The 27713-nt window shown below is 53.9% G+C and overlaps 6 protein-coding genes across 6 annotated transcripts; 3 read left to right on the top strand and 3 right to left on the bottom strand.

The window, feature by feature from the left end:
- Window positions 1-788: 788 nt before the first annotated feature.
- TRIREDRAFT_54846 (uncharacterized protein) lies at window positions 789-4115 on the bottom strand (the record flags this gene model as incomplete). Its single annotated transcript, XM_006961244.1, has 8 exons — window positions 789-923; window positions 1014-1341; window positions 1402-1572; window positions 1640-1670; window positions 1721-1881; window positions 1938-3154; window positions 3339-3639; window positions 3751-4115. The coding sequence occupies 8 exons, from the start codon at window positions 4113-4115 to the stop codon at window positions 789-791; spliced, it is 2709 nt and encodes a 902-aa protein (XP_006961306.1).
- A 7451-nt stretch (window positions 4116-11566) lies between these two features.
- TRIREDRAFT_119790 (uncharacterized protein) lies at window positions 11567-12618 on the top strand (the record flags this gene model as incomplete). Its single annotated transcript, XM_006961681.1, has 1 exon — window positions 11567-12618. Exon 1 carries the CDS (start codon window positions 11692-11694, stop codon window positions 12616-12618), a length of 927 nt encoding a protein of 308 aa, XP_006961743.1. The 5' UTR covers window positions 11567-11691.
- A 754-nt stretch (window positions 12619-13372) lies between these two features.
- On the top strand, window positions 13373-16316 carry TRIREDRAFT_71374 (vacuolar sorting protein; the record flags this gene model as incomplete). The annotated part of the gene is made up of 4 exons (XM_006961680.1): window positions 13373-13506; window positions 13646-15881; window positions 15941-16087; window positions 16152-16316. 4 exons carry the CDS (start codon window positions 13373-13375, stop codon window positions 16314-16316), a joined length of 2682 nt encoding a protein of 893 aa, XP_006961742.1.
- A 1942-nt stretch (window positions 16317-18258) lies between these two features.
- Window positions 18259-21107, top strand: TRIREDRAFT_1977 (peptidase-like protein; the record flags this gene model as incomplete). The annotated part of the gene is made up of 2 exons (XM_006960874.1): window positions 18259-20835; window positions 20925-21107. 2 exons carry the CDS (start codon window positions 18259-18261, stop codon window positions 21105-21107), a joined length of 2760 nt encoding a protein of 919 aa, XP_006960936.1.
- A 794-nt stretch (window positions 21108-21901) lies between these two features.
- TRIREDRAFT_54611 (uncharacterized protein) lies at window positions 21902-22501 on the bottom strand (the record flags this gene model as incomplete). The annotated part of the gene is made up of 1 exon (XM_006961243.1): window positions 21902-22501. One exon carries the CDS (start codon window positions 22499-22501, stop codon window positions 21902-21904), a length of 600 nt encoding a protein of 199 aa, XP_006961305.1.
- A 616-nt stretch (window positions 22502-23117) lies between these two features.
- TRIREDRAFT_102910 (uncharacterized protein) lies at window positions 23118-27218 on the bottom strand (the record flags this gene model as incomplete). The annotated part of the gene is made up of 7 exons (XM_006961242.1): window positions 23118-23284; window positions 23566-24046; window positions 24121-24450; window positions 24991-25214; window positions 25306-25790; window positions 25858-26888; window positions 27030-27218. The coding sequence occupies 7 exons, from the start codon at window positions 27216-27218 to the stop codon at window positions 23118-23120; spliced, it is 2907 nt and encodes a 968-aa protein (XP_006961304.1).
- Between the last annotated feature and the right edge of the window lie 495 nt (window positions 27219-27713).

Below are 27713 nucleotides of genomic sequence, written 5' to 3'. Positions count from 1 at the left end.
TATCTCTCACCACTTTGGTGACCGTAGGAGTCCTTTCCCATCTTCTCTCCGGGCTTTCCTTGAGAGCAGAGGTTGGGTATATGCCGCATTTGCCATCACTAGAGTTGCGCGGAGGAATCGGCAGTTGCCTCACAGCGGGCAGGCCTTTGCTGCCAGGCTTGGGAATCAGAGATGGCGCCGGGCTGCCGGTGCCGCTGCCGGTGCCGCTGCTGATGGCCTGGGAAATCGGGGCGGATACACGACGTTGCTCCTGTCAGATGGCTTAGTCGACTTGCGATTCCGTCAGTGAAACCGTCAGATATACATACCGGAACGTTATCTGTCGGCTTTGCTGGAGGCAGGTTGCGGTCGGCAGACTCGGTCGCCGGGGAATTCGAAACGGGCTCGCTCCTTGACTGGACGCGACGGGAGTAGCGCGGGCGCATGAACGTGACGCTGCCAACCTTGGAGGGTACGGTGTTTGTATCTCCGGTGCTTTTTGTATCGCCAGGTGTGGGTTGGCTGGCTTCATGTTGTGTAGACGGCGCGGCGCTGTTCGTCTTTGCTTTCGTCTCTGCTTTCGTCTCCACGAGATGCGGCTTCACGCTTGAACCTTGGACAATCACTAGGGGCATGATCCTTGGTGCGCGAAGTTCTGAAACGGCGAAACTGCTCTCGGAACTGCCCTTTGCTTCGGAGTGGCGACTTGAGTCGGTCAAGAGGCTCTTGGGTGTGCTATTCATCCCGCGTTCGTCCAAAATGGACACTTCGTCAGACCATCGTAGTTTGCTTGGATGACCGGTGACTGCCTAAGTCCCAGTCTTGCCAATAGTCGAAGAGACAATCGGATATGCCGCAGAGGTCGATTTGGTAGAGGTATTCGTCGCGGTTGCTGCCATTGACCGAGGGGTGAATTCAGGGGCCACTGGATTCAATCGGGACCCCTAACAGGATCCGTCAGTATCTTGTGGAGCGTCAGAATTAATGTCAGAATCTACCTCCTTCTGACACTTCTTGCCTTCCGGCGCTTTGACATCGCTCTCTTGCGTCGCCTTGCCATTGCTTTCTTGCACGGCCTTCCCATCACCTTCTTGGGCCACTCTGGAGTGTGTGCTTCCATCTTGCGGCTCGCTCGGCTCAGTGGACGTTCTCTCGGAGCAGGAGTCGTTGGCAAGGGTCTTCCCATCATCCGACACCTTCGCAGAGTCGTCGTCCTTCGGCTTTAGAAAGACTTGCTTTGACCATAGATCCGCGTATCGCCCATTGGTATTGATGAGCTCATCGTGAGTACCCTGCTCGATGATCTTACCATTCTCAACGACAACAATACGGTCTGCATTCATGATGGTCGAGAGCCGGTGACTGTATCGACAGTGGTCAGTTAATGTTTCAACGGCTCACTGAGTGCAAGAGGAGACATACGCCACAATGAAGGTGGTGCGACCCTGACAAAGCTTGTTGAAAGACCGCTGAATCTGTTGCTCGGTATCTGTGTCAACCGCGCTTGTAGCCTCATCTAAAAGCACAATGTCAGGCTGCTTCAAGATGGCCCGGGCAATCGCCACACGCTGAAGCTCCCCTCCTGACAGTTTCCTGCAAGAGTCAGCTCAAGGCTCTGGAATCAGGGAGGACTTTTTGGGGAGTAAAGCTCGGTACTCACACTCCTCGTTCGCCAACCCGTGTTTCGTAGCCTGTCACAAGGTCAGGAAACATGTCCTCATACCGGATACTAAGCCCATACCATTCGTAAAACTCAAGATCTTATCATGAATGCTGGCAGCCTTGCACGCTTCAAAAACTTCTTCATCGCTTGCCGTGATCTTCCCATAGCGCACGTTGTTCATGATGGTGTCATCAAACAGAATGGGATTCTGGGGGACAATTCCCACACGATCGCGCAGACTAGAGGGTAAGAACAAATTAGCATGGGTTAAAGGAGCCATATGATGACAACTTACCTGAAGAGATCAACATCGCGAATATCTTCACCGTCAATCCGGATACTGCCCCCTGTGACATCGTAGAACCTGGTCAGGAGTTTGAGCAGAGTCGATTTACCTGCTCCAGTTGCCCCTACAAAGGCCACCGTGAGCCCCCCCGGGACCTGCAAGCTGACGCCATTGAGGATATTCTTCTGCTTATCATAGCTGAAGCAGACATCCTCAAACACAACCTCTCCAGATGCAAACTTGAGTGGCCGTGCGTTCTTCTTGTTCTGAACCGTAGACTTGGTCTTCATGATGGCCAAAAGACGTTCCGCATCAATGAAGTTATCACTCATGCCCTTGCCCAGCTTGGCGAAGAATTGTAGCGGTGAAGTGAGCTGAGCCCAATACATAAGAAGCATCGCAAATTGTCCCGGTGTCGCCTGTTCATTGCGAATACGGTAAACAGCGAGGAAAGCACTTGCCATGAGGCCTGCAGTGAGAACAATCGTCTGGAAGGCAATGGAAACAAACCAATTCATCACATACTGCTGCTCCTTAAGCCATCGGTTCGTCACTGCGTTGGCATGCCTGTTGTCCTCAAAGCCAATCTGGTTGAAAGTGCTGACAGTTTGCCATCCAACCAGGCCAGCGTGCCGAATGTGATGCTCTTGATATATGGCGTTGACGCGTTTGCGGCTGGCTGACTTGGATTCGGCGACAAGGCGCGTTGCAAGCATGATGTAGACGGTTCCAGTAGCCACGGTAATGAGGCCTTCGTACGGGCCGAAAGTGATGGAAAGGTAGACGATGGCGACGCACATGTCAACCAGCGATGGGACGGCAGCGAGAAGAACATTCTCGATTGCGTTTGAGACAGCATGGCCTGCTTGGATGGCCATCATCATGTCTGACGAGCTCTTAGAGTCGTGGAAGTCGGCCGATAGGTTCATCATATGAGAAAACGACGCGCGAGTCAAGGCATCCTGAGAATAGTATTTGACAGGAATCCACAGCCACTGGCGGACAAGCTCGATTCCAGACTCGGAAGCTGCCAGTCGGAGTAACGCGAAACCCAGGACGGCCGCCCAGGGACTGCCAGATGAATCACCAAGGTTGTCCATGATGATGCCGGTTTGGCGGGGTATAAGAAGATGCAGCGCATTCGAAATTAGAAGGCAGAGCATGACGGCTGCCGCTCGCAACTGCAGTGTGGGGTTTCCAACTGGCCAAATGTAGGGGAATAGAATCTAGTAGAGAGAGTTTGTCAGCTGAACAAGATTCGATCACTTTCCGAGGTGTAATGCTCTGCCAGTGATGGAAAAGATTTTGTGCCGTTTAACTATAAGCTCTCAAGCCGGCGTGACTCAAGACGGAATGAATGATGGATATTGAGTGATAAGGTCTGGGATGATGTATACGGGGGATACATACCGCGAAGCCTTTGGCGTATTCCCACCAGTTTCCGACTTCTTCAAGCCTCTTCTCCATGCTTTCACGGGCTTCTCTTTGTCTTCTTTCCCAGCTAAACTCTGGGTCGGACGCATTGTCGCTTTGTGCTGTTGATCCATAAGTGGGACTATTGCCAGAACTTCCAGCAGTTCCTTGGGTGCCGGCCTCGTTTCCATCAGGCTTTGGCAAAAGTGACTGTCTTTCCTGATCCGTCGCCGGGGGTCTGGCTTTCGTCCATATTCCGAGACAAGTCCATACCGTTAGAGTAAGGAGCGAAACAAGCCTCAGGCCGAGGACTGCCATGTGGAGCATATTATAAGTGGTCTTCACGGCTTGACCTGAATCGAGAACCGTCATGACTGCGATGACAACCTCGAAGAAGAGCGCGATAAACCATGAACCACGGAAAGGATACCATACAATGGTGTCGGATTCACGAAGCTGAATGAAGAGGATGCCGAAGACAAGAGTGCATGACAGAAAGTTGATAACCTGATGCTCGAGGGGAACAGCTTTTTCGAGGATGGATTGTATGCCGAGAATAGTCAATTGAACGACGTATGTAGCCAGGAAAAGTCCGAGTATGCAAACGACGGCCTTCCGACCAGGACGCTCCGGCCGGGCATTCTGAGTCTTCTTGAGAGCTTGCAGAGTGCATGTAGCCAGGAGAGACGAGGCGAGATAGTAGAGAAAGACAGCAGCTGGATACAGATACTTGAGAGCCACAAGGACTGCGCCCTCATTGGCAAAGGCGGCCATGTTGAGCCAACAGCCAGATACCGGGACACCTAAACAGAAGGATATGGCCTAGCCCTCTGACGAATCCGGATTGCAGGCTAGATGTAGATCCAAGGCCGAGGCCGATTGATCTCGACGGCTGAGGTTGCAATAAGCAGACGTCTGTGAGAGCTAAGGATCCTGGGGCTTGGAGCTGGCGTCTGTGTGGCCGTGTCGGTTCGGGACAAAGCTTTCTGGCAGGGAAAAGAGAGGAAAGCTGACTTCCTAGACAAAATAGGGTTGACTAGAATGTCTGCGGTAACGCGGTAGTATGAAGTGGACTAGAGTACCGGATGACGGTTTGGAGATGGGCGAGAAGATGTAGCGCTGAGATTGTGAGTTGGCATGCGCTGTCTGCAAGATGCGGGTGAACAGTAAACAATGGGCTTGAGGCGAGATTGAAGGAAGTAAAAAGGTAAGAAGGAGAGAAAGGTGATGAAGGCGAAGAGACAGACGATGAGTGAGGACGAGGGAAAGAAGGACGGTGGTTTGATGGCTGGAGGAGGAAGGAGGTAGTCGCGGTCTTGCACTTACAACCCAACTGGACTCGGTGAATGAGGCAGGAAGCTCTCGGAAAGGCGACCGGGGACTCCTGCTATTTCGAGACGTAGCAATTGATTGGCAACTGCAGGAGGTGACGCAAGAGAGACACAAATGGAGAGAGAACAAAGGAGGAGGTCTGAAAATGAAGACGGAAGAGTCACTCGGGGAGAATCTCAGGTTTGACACCTCCGGTAAACAAAGGACGAGCACAGACGACAATTGCTAGGCATGGCGTCCAGCTCGAGATGCTTGTTTGACTCGCGCGTCTGGCGACTCGAGCGCCTTTCGGCCGTTCTGCTGTTTGTCCTGGCCGTGGCTCGAGCTCATCAAGGTTCTTCCAATGGCTGTCGGTCTCCCTGCCCCTGGCCACTGTCCACTGTCCGCCGTGCGACTGAGGGCAATGGTCGTGAACAGAGCATGGAGATGAGCCTTCGCATCTGGGGCTGCCTCTGGAGCTGCCTGAGGTGCCATGCTTGCTTGCTTTTGTACCGGCATGTATGTACAAGTTCTCAATTTGACGAGGCTCAAGCCCATCGGGGTTGACGGAGGGAGCACACACATGCAGCTTGGGTCGCATTACAAGTACACCCAGAGTCCCGGGATCCCCTGTCGCGCCATGCCTTGCGCCGAATTTGGAGTACATGTGCACTCGGTTGGGACCCGATATGCCCAGAGGTCCCTTGCTTCAAGTGTACGAAGTACGTTGTTTGCGGTGCTGGCGCAGATGCATATCGACCAGCTGCATGCTTATTCCCATGCGGTTGCTTCTGCAATAATCGCTTTGTTTTCTCCTGGCCCCTGTCCTATAGCAGAGCATTGAAACCACAGACTAATCCAGTGGCTTCGGGAACCTCTTGTTAGCCCTCAGGCACCAACTCAAAACTTTTGTTGTCCTGAAGACCTGCGCCCTTCAGCTCTCATCACGGACGGCCACTTCTGCAATCGACTTCCCGCATCACCCACCAATCGAAACAGCCGTGTGCCAAAATCAACAGCGTTTGAAAGTCTAAAACGCTGCGGCCGCCATCAGAGAGCTACTCCTCTAGCTCGAATTGGGCCGTGCAAGGATTGCATTAGCACGAAGCAGTGGTCCATGAGGCCACCAAGCGGTCGGTGTGAAGCACTCATGAGGTCCCGACGCACACAAATCCCCGTCCAGCCGGAGCATACGAAGTGTTGTTCCCAAGCAGTAGACGGAGGGGCCAAGCAAAGGTGGACTAGACTCTCAAAGCGTTGTACGGACTGTGGGACGCATGGGGTTCGAAATACCTTACGCCGAGATGCTCAAGCGCCCCATCAGAACCCCAACAAAGAGAGAATGGACAACCACTGAGCCTGAGCAATGACATGCAGCCACGGTTACGGCCCGAAACCCTCTCGCCTTGGCTCTGCCTATCACCGTCTCGGCTGACGAAGTACGCCTTGCCGCAGGATCATATTCGCCAAGAGAGCAGTCCTAGCTAGAGCTGACCCATCCACTCGGAGCCGACCAGCCCCTCGTCGGATGTGACATCAAGATCTCTGCTCCATGGCCTGTCTCGCCGGCTTTCCTGCATATGCAAGGCCTCTCCAGGCGCCTGTACTCGTGCCTGAGGCGGCAACTGAGCACAAGGTAGGATGTTGTTTGCATCCTCGTTGAGTACGGGCAACACCGACCTCGATGTATTGATGCCATGTGAAGTGGCGAGGCTCGGGCTATTGGCAGCTCTACGGCTCGCGCACCACTCATCGTTCTGTCTATGGACATATCATTGTGAGCCACGTCTAACGGTCAAGCAGGTGTTTCCCATGTCTCGCCCTTCACGCGATCATGGGCATGTGGGGGAGACGGGGGTCCATGCTCCATATGCCAACACAACCATCAGCGTCGAAATGAAGGTACACATCCAATTGACCACCTTACCTACCTGTTGCCCCTGAGGTAAGTAGCTCTCCTTGATCTTTACTGTACGATGGAGACTGCATGGGTCACTACCAAAGCTATACGCTGGAGAGAACAACCTCAGCCGTCAAACATTCGATACATGCCCTTATCGCGAAAGCGGTCAGCGGAGCAACGGCGAGTTCTACATGATCAACCGGCACTCTTGACTCCTATCAACTGATTTCATGCATTATACATGTAACGCACCACCACTCGGTTCCTTACCAGGCCATTTTAGCGTTTCTCATCCGGGATCACCGGCTGGTCTGCGGGCGGCAACCACAGCTTCTGGCGTAAAGTCAGTTCTTCCCGTGTTAATGGTGGTGATGGGCCGACAACTTGAACTCACCCAACACTGGCCACAGGTATGTACGTGTACTGATACTATGGGCAGGTTCCCAACCGCGGCATTAATTTCACACTCTACCCGCCTGGGTTTCCATTCGATGTAAGGCAGCTATGCCTGATGCTTCATTAGCCAACGACGACACTGATGATGACGGGCCCCATGCAACGACGCGGTGAAAGACCCGAGTGGTTGGCTGGGGCCATGGCGGCTGGGGGAGTGTGTCTCCATGAGTCGGGGACCTTTGTGCTTCGAGCTGCCACCTCGGCAAACGGATTCTACGACCCCATTGATGCTGTAGCGCCCCAGCACACGCGTGGTACCGTGTTATTCCAAAGCGGAAGTACAAATCCTCATCTCTGCATGCCGAGCTGAGGCAAGCTGCATTCGCATACCGATCCTCCACTGTTGTCGGCAGTCTCGAAAGGCCATGGGAGCCACATCTTGTTCTGGTTCAACAGGCCACGCCGGACCTGTCCTATCTTTGCATTACGACTTACAGAGTTGCACGGGTATTTGCGTAAGGGTTTCTCGGCCATTGCCTGTTACTTTGCCATTTTCGCGTGTACTGGCTGGTTGATGTCCAACGTCCTCAATTGCACATGATATTTACAGCCACATCTACTTTGATTGCTTCTTACGAAACGAGGAAACTTTTGGGCACAGACTCAAGGATGCCGGACTGAGTTGTCAATCCAATAAGAAAGCGTTTGTCGCTGGACTTTTGGAGCTGAAGGATCTGGTAGGGTAGGACAAAGGTATCATGGCGAACTTTCTGTCCACTCTCCATCATGGTAGGGTCACCCATCCATCCCAAGGGGTCCCATGTGACCCTCTCAGCAGCATTAAGAGGTAGGACAGAATCGTTGCCGCCCGAGAATGAAATTCTTGTCCAGTCGCACCACAGCAGCCACGTCGGTGGTGCTGGTGCCCGAGCAAAAAGATGCCGACCAGCCTCGAGATACACGCATTGTCTGTTTGCGTCTTGTTTAGCAACAAATGGGCTTTAATGATGCCGGGGAGCCTCAAGCTTTCGTATGATGTAGGTTTGTAGAGTTGGAAGACGGCATCTGGTGGAGATGGTATGTCGGTTACTGTCGCTGTCTGGCTAAGTAGTTACATGATGAGGCTGATTCGTCCATGAATCGAGGAATACTTACCGGACGAGCTTTCCGAGTCGAAATTGTTGCGATCCCAAGTCCCAAGTAATATGGAACTACGGGAAACAGGGTAGGATAGGGTCGTACCTCGATCTTGAGAAGGCATCTTATCAGCCTCATGACGGCAGCGTCCAAGCCATTGGTCCACCGACTTCGCTTCCAAGTTGCCGTCGATGAGCTTCTTCAAGGCATGCCATGGTCTTTGCCTTGGCCCAATTCTGCGCTCACACGCGACTTGTGAGATTTGGCGTAGACCATGATCAACATCTGCAAGGATTGAGTCTCATATGGAAACATAACTTTGACTTTGCACCTGAAGACTTTCTCCTTTTTGTTCCCCTTTATTCACATCGAACAAGATCGATGATACATATCTCGAGATGCTGCAAGATGCAAACATGTGAAATTGACCACAGATGAGGTTAGGGTGTCTTCCAAGCCGGAACGATGGCCAACAAACGCAAAAATACCTGACCCAACGAACCGTTTCCCAGCAGAACCCCAGCACAAGAGATTCGCCCAACGGCGGAAGAAGCCGTTTGTCCATGGGGAGGCAAGGAGCCAACAGGCGCTCTGCCCTCCTCTGTCATATGTTTCACAGGGATAGAATGGAGTCGAGCTTCGAGTCTGTGAGAGGGCTGTGTCTCCTCGGCAATGGGCTCCCCGGGCGATGTTCTGGCTCTTCGAGAGGGGGGGATAGGACAAAGATGGTTACTGCTGCTACGTCGATCGGCATCGAGATTCAGATCGAAGCACAGACATATACGCGGGGACACGGACACGGACACTGACACAAAGGGAATCACAAACCTAAGCGTTGTTTGCTCGCGAACTCATCATCATCCTGTGTAGGTATGTATTTATGTATCTGTTTGGGCGGTGCCACGCCTTGACAGATTGAGAAAGCACCATACTCCCCTGATGGCTAGACACTTTCGCCATTTCTGTATCTCGAATCCTCGATTCTGCTCATCACCGCTCGGATGCTCGAGTGAACTGCCCTCTCGTTTTGCTTGTTGCATGCCTGGCTGGGTGAGGCTCGGAACGTGCTCATAAGGCATGGATTGAGGCCGCGGGCGATGAGACCGTCCTTTCTATAGCACGTCTTTTGGCAAGGGGGCGTACTACTCACACACGGATTGATCTGAACATATGTGGCGTCAATCCGTTGAGGACTGTTTGGGTGATTGTGTGTTTGAATGCTGTTCTGGGAGATGTGCCGTTTGAGACCGCGTGGGTAGAGCTGCGACGTATTTGCTTCTGAGTCATTGCACGGCCTTACACATAAATGTAGGTATTTCTGATTGCCGAATACTCGACCATCTTCGGTATGAGGTGGGAGCCTTAGTGCAGTCGTTGGTCCCTTGAAGTTTTCTCGAGTGACGGGCGCGCCTCGCTGGACCGCGAAATGTAATTTCACTTGCCATTACACAGAAGCTCTGTTTCTCTTGCTGTCGTATGATCGCTGTGGCATTAATCATAACTTCCACTATTCTTCCTACGGAGAAATATCAAAGGGTATCATGTAATAGAGAAGGGCCTTGTGAACCGAGAAGCGTATCAAGGGAACGCCTTATATATGGGATGATCGTTCCGTTCACCTTGTTTAGACTGTATAACACGTGTAAACAGAAATAAGAGGTATAAACTCACGCTGAAGACCCGGGAGAATCCTTGCTTAGAAGAGTCAACGTATTCCAGTTCTATGTCATTATCATTGCTTAGGTACCTATCGAGAGAGAAGCATGACCTGGAGATTGGGCGTTAGCGGTAAAACAGCATGAAGTGCCTAGCGAACACAGAGCGACTGCATCGCATTAGGATGATGCCAAAGACAGCCCTAGCAGTTGATGCTCTTCATTGTGCGATACACATGACATGAGACAGACGATAGAGGAAGGAACGGAGCGAGAGGATCATTGTGCGAATCGGTGTCCGGTTGACCCAAGAAACACTAGCCTCTTGGGATCTACCAGGTTGTACTTCATCATCTATCGGGAATATTAAAGTGATGTTGGCTTTCTGGATTCCAGATGGCATGTTGTCTACGTAGCTGTGCCCGCATTGTCAACGGCTAAAGTGTCATTGAGGCATGTATTGTCAGAGATAATCGTGGATAGCATCGGCAAGAGGCTCTCCAAGACATTTAGCCTCATCTCTAGCAAGAGTCCATACTCGGCATATAAAGTAGGGAAAAGAATGAGCACTTTCGCATCATCACGTTTCCAAGACATAAATATCCTGAAAATGGCGAGGTAAGCCGACTGTTGCCATATACGGATTCATCAAGGGATTGTGATCTTGCACTTTGAGAGGAGACCCAGCAGCGAGCATTAGTAACTGGCTTCTGCTCCTGTTCAACTGCCCAGCTTTTTTTATATTTTCCGTCGTACGACAAAAGGGCATCTTCCCCTCAATGTTCATCATGCAGAAGCAACGTAGTAACAACCTTTGCAATGTTCGATTTGAGCAGGTGTCATAGGCATCAACCGCAAGCTTCGAGACAAAACCAGGGCGACGCCGGCGGTAAAGGGTGGATCTTGCAAGTCAGCCGACCATATTGAGCCACGGTATCAATGTCCGATTCCAATGTACGGGGTTTGTAATAAAAAAAGGAGAAGAGAAAAGGGTCCCGAACTGGAAGTGACGGGGAAGGCTGATGAGGAGAAGCTGCATGTCGTTGGTCCAGTTCGGATAGCAAAGGGCCCTGTGAGGAGGAGAAGCTGTACTTACATTGATACCTACCTAGTAGGCACGCATGGACAATGATGTAAGGTACTTACTGATAGGAAGAGTTTCGGGTCCTTCGACATCATACTATAGTTGATTAACATATGAGGGGTCCTCATTGGTGAGATGCCGTCGGATATGTTGAAAGAGGAGCAGATCAGATCCGCCCCGATGCGATGAACCGCTAAAGCTCGCAACACCAAGGCATTTGATCTTTTCCCCATCTTTGGTATGGCATACTACTGTATTATCGATGAACGAGTTTTGCAGTTTGCCTCTGCCTGAACAAGCAATGGCGCCCGCCACACAAGATCCAGATGCAGGTCCGCAGGGGAGAAACAAAAATCTGGGGAATCTCCTGTTTGGGAGTGTTTTCGGCGGCGCTAACCATTCAAGGAGGTGCCGAATTTGGAAACGCCGCCGCCGAGTCGAAAGGGTCGAGCTGTGAGTTCCACCACCAGGGGGAGCTTGACCCGTTTGTACAACCGACAAGCAACACATGGCGATGGTTTTTCTTGTTGTTTTTGGTATTTCTCATTCTTGAGGGGCGGATGAGGGTCTTGAATGACGTAAAAAGAAAGATTATTCAGAGTACCTATGTAGGGAAAGACGGGCATGGGATGGCGAGATACTTAAGGGCTGCTGTGTCCTCGGGGGTGCAAATGGCCCTCTTCGTCAAGAGAACGACCTGAGTTCAAGATTGATGATATACGCTCCGTACCAAGGCCAAAGACCTCCTTGGAAGCATATCATCTCCCATCACTTCCTATTCATACCTACCTTACGACTCCTTCACACATACTCGGGCTACCATTGCCCTTTCAAGCACACACGATAGTATACAGATAAGGTACCATGGCACCAACAGCCATCGCTGACCTCGGCGAGACCTACACTGCCGGCCAGAAGCTGGAAGACGTCTCCGACGCCGTCGACGACGTCAACTGCATCAAGTACGACTCAGAGTCCAAGTTCGACGCCAGCAAGGACAAGACAAACTTCCGCCAGTACGAGGATGCCTGCGACCGGGTCAAGAACTTCTACAAGGAGCAGCACGAGAAGCAGACCGTCGCCTACAACCTCGCTGCTCGCAACCGCTTCCACAGCGCCTCGCGCGTGCGCCCGGAAATGACCGTCTGGGAGGCCATCGAGAAGCTCAACACCCTGGTGGACGAGTCCGACCCCGACACGTCGCTGTCCCAGATCGAGCACCTGCTGCAGTCCGCCGAGGCCATCCGTCGCGACGGCAAGCCGCGCTGGATGCAGGTCACCGGCCTGATACACGACCTCGGCAAGCTCATGCTCTTCTTCGACGACCTCGGCACCCAGGGCCAGTGGGACGTCGTCGGCGACACGTTCCCCGTCGGCTGCGCCTTTGACAAGCGCATCATCCTGTCCGACACCTTTGCCGGAAACCCCGACACCAAGGACCCCGTGTACTCGACCAAGTACGGCATCTACTCGCCCGGCTGCGGCCTCGACAACATGATGCTCAGCTGGGGCCACGACGAGTACCTCTACCACGTGGTCCGCGACCAGTCGACGCTGCCGGACGAGGCGCTGGCCATGATCCGCTACCACTCCTTCTATCCCTGGCACCGCGAGGGCGCGTACCGGGAGTTTATGTGCGACAAGGACTGGGCCATGATGAAGGCTGTGCAGGCGTTTAACCCGTACGACCTGTACAGCAAGAGCGACGATGTGCCGAGCGTGGAGGAGCTGAAGCCGTATTATCTCGAGCTCATTGACGAGTTTTTTCCGCAAAAGGTGGTCAAGTGGTGAAGATGCAAGCTTGGGAAGGATTCTTGTTTGAAGCGGGCGTTTTGGGTACTCGATCTTGTTCTGTTGTTTTCAGCGATGTCTTCTTTGTATGATGCTCAGGAATGATATGACTATACGAGGCTGTTTATCAGCCATCATGACCACAAACTTGATAGACAACCAAGCAAAGATATATCGAGTCAGGTAATCTTGCGCTTGAAACTTGGCATCATCCTGTCCGGACCTCTGTCTTTCTGCTCTGTTCCCTTAGGGGTCAAACGCGACTTTCATGTGGCTATTCCATCTGTGCAGAACCGTATCGTCCTTTAGCTTTCGGCGATGAATCCATCAAAATTAGAATGAGCTTCGCTCTCGATATTCATCGTCTGATAATGTAAAAGCCCTGGATGAGTTTATACCTAAGGTATTCATTGCTCGTGGTTCGGTCGACATCTCTCTGTATCCATGCCTCGAAATCACGTGGCTGCCCATAATAACGGTACAAGCCCCTCGTACCTGTCCAGAGCTCCCCAACTCGCTGCACCTCCAGTATCCATAATTCCCAAGCTGTCGTCACTGGCACTCAGCCAAGCCACTTTGCGCTGCCCTCTGCCTTGTCCTCACCAAACCTCCAGACAAAGCCGATCACCACCCAGACCTCGGCGCGGCGCAAACCCTCTTCGCCCTGCTTGATCAATGCGCAGCTGAGAGCCTCAATTCTCCGACTAACCGTCCCTCCAAAGCTACCCCGCCGCCTGTTCGAAGAGAAGCGACAATGGCCACGCCGGCCCCCCTGGAGGATCAGGCCCGACTGCTGGAGGATGCCCTGGTGGCAGTGCGCCAGCAGACGTCGCTGATGCGGAAATGCCTCGACACGCCCGGGAAGCTCATGGACGCCCTCAAGTGCTGGTAAGTGCCCATGCGAGGGGATCAAGGAAAGATGAGAGGATATGAGAGGGGAATTGGCGGGAGACATTGAGAGAGAGTGTGTGTGTGTGATACAGATGAACATAGAGGGAGGCTGACGTACTTGATATCCTCGATACAGCTCGACGCTCGTCTCTGAGCTCCGCACCAGCAGCCTCGGCCCCAAGCAGTACTACGAGCTCTACATGGCCATCTTCGACGCCCTGCGCTTCCTGGCGGTCCATCTTCGAGAAAACCACCCTGTTAATCACCTGGCCGATCTCTACGAACTGGTCCAATACGCCGGAAACATCATCCCCAGGCTCTATCTCATGGTCACTGTGGGAACCGCCTACATGTCCATACCCGATGCGCCGGTCAAGGAGCTGATGAAGGACATGATGGACATGAGCCGCGGCGTCCAGCACCCTATCAGGGGCTTGTTTCTGCGATACTACATGTCCGGTCAAGCTAGAGACTACCTTCCTACCGGCAGCGGCGACGGGCCCGAGGGCAACCTCAACGACTCCATCAGCTTCATCCTGACCAATTTTGTCGAGATGAACAAGCTGTGGGTTCGTCTGCAGCATCAGGGACACTCGCGAGAGAGGGAGCAGAGGATCCGTGAGAGGAAAGAGCTCCAGCTTCTCGTAGGGAGCAACATTGTGCGCCTGAGCCAGCTGGTTGACCTCGAGACGTACAAGTCGGCCATCCTCGGGCCTCTGCTGGAACAAGTCGTGCAGTGCCGAGACGTCCTGGCCCAGGAGTATTTGCTCGAGGTCATCACCCAGGTCTTCCCCGACGAATTCCACCTGCACACGCTGGACCAGTTCCTGGGTGCCGTATCGAGGCTCAACCCCCACGTCAACGTCAAGGCCATTGTTAGCGGCCTCATGGACCGTCTTTCCGAGTATGCCGAACGCGAAGGCGGGAGGGAGAAGGGGCCAGATCAGGAAAAGGCAGAAGCGGAAGCGCTGGCCAAATTGCTCGAGAAGGTGAAGCTTCAGAAGGAGGAGCCAGAAGTGGCTCAACCAGCGGCCTCGGAACAGACTCCTGCAGAGGATGCCAATGACAACAACAAGACCAGCACTGAGACTGAACAATCGCCAGTAGAGGGCGAGGCGTCGGCGCCTTCTGCAGAGGGAGAAACAGATGGAGCCGCTGCGGCGGATGCGACAGCGCCTTCAGCCGCCGAAACCGAGACAACGGCTGTCAACGGGCAAGAAGGGCTTGACGCTAAAGACGTACCGCTGTATGAAGTCTTCTTCACACAAGTCAAAAATCTTGTCGAAGCTCAGCACCTCCCTATCCAAGACACCATTGCGCTCTTGGTATCGCTCTGTAACCTGGCGCTCAACAACTACCCTGACCGACTGGACTACGTCGATCAGATTTTGGCCTATGCCACCACCAAGACAAAGGAGAACATCAACAACGCCGATCTCCACTCCCCCGCGGCTCAGCAGAGCCTTCTCGCGCTGTTGCAGGCGCCTCTCAACCGCTATGTATCCATCTTTACCGCCCTATCCCTTCCCACATACGTCCCTCTGTTCCAGGCTCAGTCATATCCAACCCGTCGGGCGGTTGCGGGCGGCATCATCCGCGGCCTCCTGAAGGATCAAATCAAGATTTCCAAGACAGATCAGTTGGAGCATGTCCTAGACGTGCTATCGGTGCTCATTAAGGAGGGAACGCAGGCGCCTCAAGGATACCCCGGAGCTACTCAGCGACGAGCCGTAGAGACGGACGAGACTATGGAGGAGCAGGGGTGGCTGGCGAGAATGGTGCATCTGCTCCAGGCCGAGGACAACGACACCCAGTTCAAGCTGCTGCAGATGACGCGGAAAGCGTTCTCGGAGGGCAACGACCGCATCCGAACAACCACGCCACCCCTGATAACAGCGTCTCTCAAGCTGGCGCGGCAATTCAAGCTGCGAGAGCATTTCGACGACAACTGGGAGACGCAGATCAACGCCCTGTACAAGTTCATCCACTCTGCCATCAGCACGCTGTACACCCGCGTGAACGGCGCGGGCGTGGCTGAGCTGGCCCTGCGTCTGTTCTGCTGGGCAGGACAGACGGCCGACCTGACCGGGTTCGAGGAGGTGGCATATGAGTTTTACGCACAGGCCTTTACCGCCTACGAGGAGTCCATCTCAGACTCCAAGGCCCAGTTCCAGGCCGTTTGCGTCATTGCCACCTCGCTGCACCAGACTCGCAACTTTGGCAAGGAGAATTACGACACGCTCATCACCAAGTGCGCGCAGCATGGCAGCAAGCTTTTGCGGAAACCAGACCAGTGCCGAGCGGTCTATCTGGCGAGTCACTTGTGGTGGGCGACGCCGAACGCTGTCAATGGGGAGACGGAAGAGACCGAGGTAAGATTTGGAGGGGAAGAGCAAAAGCAGAGCAGCATGCGCTAACACTTGCTTGACAGCTCTATCGTGACGGCAAGCGGGTGCTTGAATGCCTGCAGCGTGCCCTACGTGTGGCCGATTCATGCATGGAGTCGGCCACTTCGATAGAGCTGTTTGTCGAGATTCTTGACCGCTACGTCTACTACTATGACCAACAGAACGAATCGGTATGTCGAGCTGAGATTATCCTTTGCCAAGCGATTACTGACCATCTTCTTTCACCTTCACCAGGTGACTACGAAATACTTGAACGGCCTGATTGAGCTGATTCACTCAAACGTGGCGGGCAACCAGCCAGACTCGGCCTCGGTCGAGGCCAGCAAGAAGCACTTCTATCAGACGCTGGAGAACATCAAGTCCAGACAGTATGAGGGAGTTGTGCTGTATCCAAGCTAGAAGATTGGGGTGACTGCTCGATCGATTAGGTTGCTTTGAGGTTAGTTTCCGCGATACAGTCAAGAGGGGAGAAGGTGAGGTCTATATATATACTCAGGACGGAAGATGATGTTTAGTAGGGTTTCTAAGCCAAGCCGGCGTGGGATGGGAGCGCACGAGGATAGATGTATGATTTCACTGAGACGCAGCCGGAGCAAGAACAGGGCATGACAATTGATGTATTCTAGGTACAGACAGTCGGTTAATATACATTCGGACTTGGAGCTGCGTGGTGCAAGTGTGAGAATCAAGAGGAGAAGGGCTTATGTGTTGCGTAGGTATTACCTACGTCTACTTCATATCCTTGCTTGTTATTGTTATAATCTCTTACTACATCAGCAATTGAACTGAACAATTGCTATTTGCTTCCAGAGAACTACTACTAAGGTGACAGAGTCGATGAGATTCTATATCTCCGTTACCCCGACGGGCCGCATGTCCTTGTCATGGATTGCGGGTTGAGCACTAGTAGTTCAGCGTGGCTCAGACAACCTGGCAGCATTCCCACTGTATTAACGACCAAGCTTGACAGATCAGGTTCGCAGATTCGGCATCCATCGCGTGTGGAGATCAGGGCGAAGGCGAGCTGAGGTTCAGGGTCCGCCTGGCTGGGATTGTATCGGGTGTAAGTAAACCTCGAAAGTCTTCTGGAACTTCCAAAAAGGGAATTATGAGTTTTGCCTTTACTGTTATCAATTTGTACCTACTTTTTCATTATACCTATAGGTAGTCAACTTGGAGTCAGGACGAATTGCCACTTTTTACTTGGCAAATGATTTGTGAGGTAATACTTGTCCTAGAGTCCAGTCGTGTTAATAATAGCACTTGGCCAAATGAGGTGCAGCTGGGGCGGATTTTTAATGTGACCCCGTCTTGTTTCGAAGGGTCGGGAGGCGATTTGCAATTTATAGGGGGGGGCCTGAGGCGGGATTCTCTGGGAACATGAAGATCAAGGGACGATACACTTGATGATATCGACAGTGACTGATGGCAAGGGACAACAAGCAAAGGCATTTAGAGGCTATCTATAGGTACTTTATAAGCTGTTCAAAAGATGGATTTAATTTCACTACTACCACCCTCTAAACTCGGCTTTTCAATCATCGCTCCATTGCTCCGCATTACCTACTATTAGGCTCGTCGTCTCCTCGATCCCAAAAAGCGGGCAGTGCAATCAATCAAAAAAGCAGCAGCAGCAGCAGCACCTCTAGAGCCAAAAGCGGAGCCCCCGGCCTTTTGCAGCGGTCCTGCAGCATCGTCATCCCTTATCTTTTCGTCGTCAGCACCTCTTGATCCCATTTCATTCATTCCATCTGTTGGCCTCATTTGCTCGTCCGGCTTCTTTTTCTTTTCCCTCTTCCGCCTCGAACCCTCCAGCGAAACCAAGTGTGAAGTCGAGAATCGGCTGCTGTCTGCCATTCAGCCCTTCTTGTCCTGTCTGCTGTTTTCGTTTCTTCTGGATAATTATGCGGCGCTGGTAATTCCGGCATTCCTTCTTCTTAAGCCCACCATTTTCTTGGCCCCGACGCTCTCAAGTCGGTTCTTGTTTGTTTCAACTACTAGGCTCTTCCTCCGACCTCTATTCTTCTCTCTTCCTCGTATTATTTGTTTGCTTCCACCTACTCTCCCTTGCCATCTACGCTCTCATTCCATTTTCTCGACATTCGTTTGATTACCGAGCCTTCATATTGGCTGTGTTCCTCGACGGACAAACGGCACCGACAATCGCCCCTCGACTCGACCTGAATGGCCCCCTCGGCATCGCGTGCTCTTCCATACCAGTCTTTCGAATCCCATCTCTAGACGATACGTACATACGATCCTCTGCGGATGATTGCGCAACCGTGCTTGCACACGACGATACCCTTGTTTCTCTTCGCCCTCCTCTCACATTCAGCCCACGATGCCTTCGGAAAAGGTGCCGTTCTATGACCCGGTGCCGCCGACGTACGATGAGGCATTGGCCGGCAGCAGCCGCGGCTGGACGCCCTCGCACACCCGAGACGCCATCGACGAGCGCAACGCGACCGAGACGGAATCGCGGTCACTGCTGCCCCGAGGCGGCGGCGACAGCAGCGGCCATGGCCAGGGCTCCAGCAGAAGGCCCGACGGCTACCGGGCGCCGACGGTGGAAACGGACGACGAGGACAGCCTGTGGGACAGCGACAGCGATGCCGACGAGACGGACCAGGTGCGCCGCGAGATGGAGGAGCTGGAGATTGACGAGCCCAACCGCACGGGCGGCTCGCTCTGGGGCAAGAGGATAGGCTTCAACCTGTCGCTGCCGGCGTGGAAGTGGTCGTGGCGGCCCAGGCTGCCGCGGATTCGCATCCGGCTGCCGTCGCGGCCGTCCGCAGCGCCCGCCGACAGCACTGCCGCCGCCGCCGAGGAGGCCGCCGTCGATCGGGAGGACCTCGACAACGTGCGGTCGTGGATGCGCGACTTTGCCTTCCCCAAGGTCAACAGCATGATGGTGATTGTCACCGTGGCGCGGCTGCTGGCGCTCGCCATCGTCATCGGCTTCATGTACTTCCTCTTCGCCAGCGGCATGCTGACGGGGCTGACCAACGGCGTCAACAACGGCGGCATGCGCTTCGACCCGGAGGACCTGCGCGTCCACCTGCAGAAGAGCGTGGATCCCAGGAGGATGCGCGCCGCCGTCAAGATCTTCTCGAGCTACGCCCACATTGCCGGCACCGAGGGCGACTACGCGACGGCGCTCGACGTCGAGTCCATGTTCAACAAGGCCGGCCTGGACATTGTCGAGATGGACGACTACTACGTCTACCTCAACTACCCGCGCGAGAACGGCCGGACCGTGCAGATCCTGGACGAGAGCGGCGATTATGCCGTCTGGACTGCCGCGCTCGAGGAGGTTGAGCGCGGCGGCGAGACGGCGGGCAAGCAGACGCCCGTGTTCCACGGGCACTCCAAGTCCGGCGACGTCCGGGGCCCGCTGATTTACGCCAACTACGGATCCCGGGAAGATTACCAGAAGATCAAGGACATGGGCATCAATGTCACCGGGGCGATTGCCCTGGTTCGATACTACGGCACGCAGACGGACCGTGGGCTCAAGGTCAAGGGGGCGGAGCTGGCGGGCTTTGCGGGCTGCATCATCTACAGCGACCCCATCGACGACGGCTTCCTCAAGGGCGACGTCGCCCCCAACGGGCGGTACATGCCCGAGGACGGCGTCCAGCGAGGCTCCGTCAGTCTGATGAGCTGGGTGGTTGGCGACGTGCTGACGCCGGGCTGGGAGAGCAAGAAGGAGGTGCCTCGCCTCAAGGTCAACGAAACCCCCGGCCTGGTGCAGATCCCCAGCCTTCCGCTCTCGTGGAGAGACGCGCAGGTCCTGCTCAAGAATCTCCAGGGCTTTGGGCAAAAGGTACCGGCCGAGTGGAAGGGCGGCGTGCCAGAGGTGGACGAGTGGTGGACTGGCAACTCGTCGTCGCCGGTCGTCCGTCTGCAAAACGAGCAGGATGAGAATGAGAAGCAGCCCATCTGGAACGTGTACGGCAAGATCATCGGCATGGAGCAGTCCGCCAAGTCCATCATCCTGGGCAACCATCGAGATGCGTGGGCGTTTGGCGCGACTGATCCGCACACGGGCACGGCCATTATGGTTGAGCTGGCTCGCATCTTTGGCGACTTGGTGGATCGCGGCTGGAGGCCCCTGCGGTCGATTGAGTTCATGTCGTGGGATGCCGAGGAGTACAACCTGATTGGGTCGACCGAGTTTGTCGAGAAGAACCTCGATTCCCTACGCGAGAACGCCTTTGCCTACATCAACCTGGACACTGTCGTCTCTGGTGGCGAGTTGCGAGCTTCCGGTTCGCCGCCCCTGCGCAAGAGCCTGTTTCACGCCATGGAACGGGTCGTCGACCCCAACTTCAACACCACTCTCAAGGACCTATGGGACCGTCGGGGTGGCACACTGGAGGGTCTGGGAGCGGGTAGCGATTTCGTCGCTTTCCAAGACATTGCCGGGACGAGCTCGCTCGACCTCGAGTTCATAGGCGAGCCGTTCCCCTACCACTCCAGCTACGACAACTTTGAGCTGATGGACCAGGTGATCGACCCCGGCTTTACGTATCACGAGCTGCTGGCGCAGGTCGTCGGCCTCATCATTCTCGAACTGGCGGATCGGCCCATTCTGCCGTTTGACATGGTCAACTACGGGCGCAGCCTCGAGGCGTGGGTCCAGGAGCTGGAGTCGTGGGCGAAGGAGGAGGAGAAGAAGAAGAAGAAGAAAGAGGGCGACAACAAGAGCGTCCTGAAATTCGAGGAGCTCAAGGACGCGGCGGCGACGGTCTCGGTCAAGGCGCAGCAGTTTTCCAAGTGGGAGATGGAGTGGGACCGGCTGGTGATTCGCAGCGGCGGGTGGGAGACGAAGGAGCTGGGGACGGCGAGGATCGAGTACAATGACAAGATGGCTGCGTTTGAGACGGCCCTGTTGGATCTGGAGCTCGGCGGCGGTGTAAGTTCTTTCCCTCTTTCTGATGATGATGATGATGTTTGTGTATGACTCGGAGAAGAGATTAGTTACTGATTGGTTTTACGTTGCAGATTCCCAACCGGACGCAGTTCAAGCACGTCGTCTTCGGGCCGCAGCTGTGGTCGGGCTACGACGAGGCGTTTTTCCCTGCCGTCCGGGATCTCGTCGACGCAGGGGCGTGGGACGACGCCAACAAGTACATTGCCAAGACGGCCGCTCTGATGAAGAAGGCGGCGGCGATTCTGGAGCTGTAAACGGCAGCGTGATGCTCACTTCGTCAACAGCGCCCTCTTATACCCCACGACTTTTCTTTTGAGTTTCCTTGCACCACATGTCACATTACGCACGCACACATATATCTCATATATATATATACCTTATCACACCCCAAGAAAACAGGTACACAATCCGCCCCTTTTTTTTGTCTTTCTGTTTTGTCTATTCCAACAACGAGAGACTGAGGCGGAGTCGATTGGATAAGGGGTGCGAGGATGGGGGCGGTTTTTTCTTAGAAGACGGAGTGTGTGAATATCTCCGGGGCGCGCACTCTGCTGTGTTGGGACATTTTTGCGTCTCACTTTGACGGCTTCACCAGCGCCAGCTTTCTTATTGTCTTGTTTTATCCAAGGACTATGCTTGTTTGTTATTTTTTCTTGTTCAAAGAATGCGCTCGTGTCATCCGGAGATGATGGATAGGTATTGAGGAGGCTGGCGATATCATGGCTGTGCCTGTTGCGGTTGTCATAACCTGGATATATCCGATCCAGTTTTGTTTACCTGTTATTTTGTGAGATGCTTTCTCGTGTCAGAGAAATGGCATGGCATTGGAGTTGAAAGGTCGCCTTTGTTTCGAGTTATAGTATGTATCATCTCCAGTCTTTGTTCAAAAATGAAGCGAAATTATAAAGAACAACACGCAGCGTACATCATCAAATCGCACACACTCTCTCTACACAAGTCCATGCAGTCTCATAAGAACAAGTCGTGATTCCGCTCGCTACCTCACCTCAGTCATCAGATCCCCCCGTCTCCAAGGAAACACTCCAATCTACTCCTTCTTGCTCATCTCCTCAAACTCCCTCACACTGACCAACCTCCCAATAACATCATACTTTTCACTAAACCGCTCCTCCCACCCCCTCAACGCCTCCATCTCCTCATCCCCCAAATCCTTCAAGTCATCCAGCGGGCCATCCAAATCCTTGGTCAGCATCTCCTCGTCAAAGCTCCCGCACGCCAACCCGCGACTCGCGTCCCTGCCCGCGAAATTCTCGTAAGGACCGCCGGGCCCGTAAAAGTTGCGCCCGCGCGAGACGTCGTAGACTGCGCCGCGGACGGCGAGGAACACGGGCTTGTTGTCTTCGCCGTTGAAGGGGAGCAGGGTGCGCGGCGTGTAGGTCTTGAAGACGATGGGTGGGGGAGGGCGCGGGAGGACCGGGTAGGATGGTTTGGAGAGGAAGGTTTTGTAGGCTGTGTGGAGGAGGATGAGGAGGAGGACGATGTTGAGGGGGGAGAGGAGGCCGTTGGTGGTGCTGGTGGTGGTGTTGCTGTTGGAGGATTTTGTTAGTGAGGTTTGTTTCTGTAAAGGGGGGAGATGAGTGGGGGGGGGGTTATACTTGGCGGCTTGTTTGAGGGCCTCGTCGTTCATGCGGTGCTCGACGTAGTCCATCTTTGGCGTAAAGAGGGCTCTGGGGAGGAGAGCTATCGTGGGAGAAGCTGGTGCTGGTGGTGATGGGGCTTTGTCGAAGCCTTGAGCGATTGCAAAGACAGATTCAAGGCGGGAATATGCTATGATTGTTGAATGAATCAAGGGCGAGCTTCGAGGGCACCTTCTTTCTCGCGCAGCGGCACGCTCGGGAGGTTGGAGTTGTAAGAGACGTGGACGAGGCACAGGATTCCCCGCGGATGGATGGACGGGAGTCCGAGGCGTTGAGGTTGTGTTGCAGGCGGCAAAAGCTCGGAGGTGCTGGGATCCTACCGATGGTGGATTGCGCGCTGTCACTGCTGAGTCTGTGACCTATTATTACTACCTACTTGCTGTTGGCTTGTTGGGTGGCATCACTGCATAAGGTATCTAGTAGGTGAGACGCAACAGGACAGTGAAGAAGCTACTTCATTCATCTATCTACAGTTGGTAATAGGGACTTGATCGTAGGCATCTGAAAAGAGTAGCCGAGTGTATGGGCCCTCTATTGACTTGCGAGTCAAACTGATGTAGACATAAACGCTTCATGGCCGAGTAAATGCATGTGCCGATTAGCTACCTATGCGTTACAAATCTGAGGCATGGCCCCTGTTGCTATTGTCCATCCTATCCGATCCGATCGAGATTCCAAAACAATAAAAGGCTCATCCTGAGCAATGCCGCTGAACTTGGGCACCTGTACCTGGGTATCCTGATAACCAACTCCAAATGCCGCCTTTACCATATCTATCAAACAAATCAAAATGCATCGCTGGCCATGTATGCCGGGTATATCGAGGGCAAAAAACAGAGAGAAAGAGAAAAAAGAGAAAACAAGAAAGAAAAATTTGCTGCGTGAAGGTGACAGACGGCTGATCATCTCGTCTGTCAAACCGGCCCTCGGAAACTCATCGTTAACGATGTGATCGCAAAATGGAAGCCGCGAGCCCTGTATCATACTCTGACTCGTTTTGACGAAGCAGGCGAGATTGGTGTCGGTGGTGCTTTGCGCTTCTTGCATGGCTTACGCGCGACGGCGTCAACGATCGGTTGTCCAGAATTGATCGCAGCGCCATCCTGCGGAGGAGAAAGCTGGGGAGTAGTGGGAGCCTTTGCCTTCATCACTCCCTCTGCTTTGGCCTGCGCCCTGGCCTGGCGCCGTTTCTCGCGCGCCTCCCTCAGTCTCCTCATCCACGCCGGCTCATACTCGGGATCCGACGAGGACGACGAAGAATCAAGATGCAGCAGCGCCTCCTGCGCTCTCTTGCGTGCCTCGCGCACCTCGTCCGCCAGCGGCCGCGGCGTCCTCGAGATGGGCCACTCGTTTGCGAAGTCGACGCCGTAAATGTTTTCGCGCACGGATTGCCTCAACGCAAGCCCGCGCAGGCGCTCAAAGAGGTCCTTGCAGAACGAGCTAGGGTCGTGACGAGACGCTACTACTGCCTTTGGCGAGGGAGGAGCCGAGATGAGGTGTGCGCCTCGGGTCTCTACAGGGCACGGGAGGTCTTGCTACAAGAAGAGAGTTAGAACAGGCTGCTAGGGACAAGGGCGAGGAAGGGGGGCGGCAGGGCGGCGGTACATACGTAATTGTTGAGCTCGGTGAACCTGGCGTGCCAATACGTCCAGTTGTAGCTCAGCTTGGGCTCTGTGAGTTCCTCCTCCTCCTCCACCTCGAGCTCCCTTGTCTGGTCCGCCGTCGTGGTGGCCGTCCGTGTCGCTGTCACCATCATTGCCGCGGGTGCGTCCGGCGCAAGGTTTGGACATAATTCGACCTCATCGTGCTCTGTTGGGGAGGCCATTAGGCCGGTGGGTTCCGGTAGGCCGAGGCGGAGGCAGCGGCGCTGGTCGTGCTCGAGAAGAGATTGCAGGCAAACACAGGATTCGAGTTGCAGGACAGAAAACTGCCTGCCTGCCTGCCTACCCTTAACAGCTTTGTGAAGCAATGAATGTCACCCGCCGTCTCGGTCATGTGACGTCGTGTTACACCCGCGCTGGCCCGAGATTGTCCCGGTCGCGTCTGGATTGCCTCGAGACGCGACAATGCAAGGCATCTGATGACCTTGCGAGAAGAGTGCCTGTGCGTTGCTTGATTGACTACGTCTATTTCTCAAGCAGCTACCTACAGGGTACACTCGAACTGGGTGGTGGTTGTGGCATCTCCCATGTTGCAGTTACTCTCGGGCTCTGCAGCTGACAGCGAGTGAGCCGATGAGCACACTGAACCTTTGAAATGTTATTTCTTCCAAAGGCCATCTTCAGTCGTCCGAAATGCTACCAGGAATTCAGATTCTGGTAATGGGTTTGTCGATTGCTGTCTCTTGGAATTTCTAACTAGACTTGGTGTCCAAACAAGTCTGCCTATCTGTCCAAAGGCGTGATATACCCTTCTATTGCTTCGACGTCTCTCCAGTTCAGTCGCCCTGCTTTGTCCTTGTCCTTTGCCTATCACTAACACCGGGGGCCGGACGTTTAGCATTTCCAGCCCGCATGTCACTGTCACAAGCCGCAGTAGATCCAGCAACACCCCTGGCTTCTATCAAGACTCTTTCCTGCAACAACTCCGACGTCTCCAATAGGCGACTGATGCACTCTGCACTAGTCGGCCGCCTTCTCCTCTGCACTGCGATATCTGACTCTGGAAATCGAAAGGCAGCAAGCAGAAAGTCGCAGATGGGCTCTGGAACAGGGCAGGTAAAATCATAAGCAACGGAAGCAGAGAGAAGTTGAGTCACGGGTCAAATCTGGAAGGGGGGGGAAAGGAAACTCACCACCGAGCCTCTGATAATGTTCGGCGATCCTGTTTACGGAGCTGGCATATCGCGAATGAAACCGTCTACGCGCTTCGACCGTGCCGCCCGCCTTCCAGGAATTGCCTTCCGGCCCGTAGGACCACGGCAGCACGCCAAAGACGGCCCCAAAGATGCTGACCCCCAGAGCCCAGACGTCCGTTCGCCCGTCGTACTCTGACAGTTCATGCTCTGGCGAATGAAAGCCGATGGTCCCATTGCACCCAGGCCTTGCTTTGATAGTGGTCTGGCCTCCGGGAATCTGCGTTATGGAGTCAATGTCAAGTAATACGGCTCGGGGAGGGCGAGAATAAGACGCCAGTTGGGCGGGCTTCTGCATGTCGTCTCTGTCAAAGTCAACGAGTCCGATATTGGCCGGCTTGATGTCGGTGTGCACCATGTCATTTGAATGCAAAAAGGCAAGACCTCGAAGGCAATCGTGCAGTATAAGTTCGTGCTTGTTTGGACTTGAACAAGGGGCATATATCAGCCACAGAGACAGGGGGGGTGGAACGAGGCGTTGATCCAGCTTACTGAGTGTTATTTGGTATTTCGTGAAGCGTAAAGCCAATATACGGCTCCAGGACAACATGGAATTCATTCATTTGTCGTCCTGGAACGTAGATGCTCTCAATCATGGTCAAGATGTTGTGCTGTTTTTCTGCTTTCGACAGCCGCGACAGAGATTCCATCAGCTCGATTTTCCTCTGGGTATCCCGCGTCCTGCTGGGCCGAGCGTCCATCGTCTTGATGGCCACTGTCTTTTGTCCGTCCGGTGTCACTGCCGGACGAACACGGCCAAAGGAACCAAGTCCCGTCAAGCCGCCTGTGACAGTATACCTGCCAATGGTTTGGGCATGTGTTATCTGAGGAGTAGGGGTGGCCTGGAGGACCTCCTTTGTTGGCTGATTATTGCCGTGAATAGCTTTAATAAAGTTACTCAGATCTGCTTGACCTTTGGACCCATGGCAATATGACGTGTAGTCGAGCGAGTACATTAGGTCGCCGAAATGAACGCGATTGTCTGCCAGTGTGCAGCCCGCAATGTCGCCCTTGGAAGTCAAGGACGTCGTATTGACAACGGTAGAGCTTCCGAATTCCAAGGAAACGATCGCTAGACGTGTCTCTGGGGAGAAGTTGACGACCGAGTGCCTTCTGGCAACGCCACCGGCCCGGTTTGCGGCCAGTGCTATGTCGACGGTGGGCTGGGCAAAGGAGATGCTCCTCCTGCTGAGACGACCAACCACCCAGCCGGTATCAGAGTTGAGCGGTTTGACGTTGGTATCAATAAAGTAAAAGCCCGTCCAGATCAGTGTAGAGAATGATTCTTCGTCTTCAACATGAGATGCCGTCGATGATGAGCTTTCGGCGACCTTCTTGTCGTTCACATATCGCGAGACAGCGGGATCGTGGATTTGTTCATCAGAGAACCACATGTACTTTGCAAAGTGGCTTCGAACATTGGTGGACTCTTCACCATCGTTCTGGGCGTGATGTTGCTCTTTGAGGAAGTCAACGACCTCGGAAAAGGCCAACTTGGCTGCCTCGTTCTCCGGACGTAGGATCTGTAACAGGCAAAGGCCGAGCCGTTAGCAACCAACTAGATAGGTAGGCAGTGGTGTGTCACAATTCGTCGTTCACGATGATTCAAGTACGTGAAGGCACCTGGGTATAGATAGCAACGAATGTCACGCCAAGGGACTGACCATAAGCGCAGTTCCAGCAGGGCTGTTGGGTCCCATAGGGTCCCAGTTGGTGGCCTCGCTGGTACTTGGAGATGCCATGGCGTCTCGAGGGCTCGTTTGGATTGTTTGAAAAGACACGACGATACAAGACTGCGTTTCTCCTCGGGCTTCAGGCATACCAAGGAGAGGTGCATGCATCACGTGCGACATGCTTGACCCCGCTTCTCTCTCTGAAGTTCACGAGCCCAATTTCTTGTGCATTTGACAGCTTTCACGGACGAATAGCCCAACGAGGTGACTTCAGGCACCAGGGGCTGCTGGAAGCCTAGGTTGGGAGAGGTCAAACTAGCGATGATTTCAATTGACACTGAGCATACAGCAATTCTCAGCTTGTATATGATACCTTAATCTGGAAAGACATGACGCATTCATCGAGTTTCGTCACACGTCGTGGTCAAAAGTACCGGTGGAACACGCATCCTAAGTGAAAGGAGCAGGGAGGCTGGCAGTTACGGCCGTGAACCCGCGACATTGAGGGTGTCTCATCTTCGCTTCCATCCCAGCAACTGTATTCTATCATCAGCCATGCCCACACAATATCGACACTTGCGTGTCGTCACGAACGCAGTATAAATGTCAACTTACCATCCTCTGTCGCGTTAGTAGAAGCAGAGACGTTGTTTAACAGTCGTCACCTTAAAGCGA

The sequence above is a fragment of the Trichoderma reesei genome (assembly GCF_000167675.1).
Source record: "Trichoderma reesei QM6a unplaced genomic scaffold TRIREscaffold_1, whole genome shotgun sequence".
Lineage (NCBI taxonomy): Eukaryota > Fungi > Ascomycota > Sordariomycetes > Hypocreales > Hypocreaceae > Trichoderma > Trichoderma reesei.
This window is presented reverse-complemented; position numbering and strand designations above follow the sequence as displayed.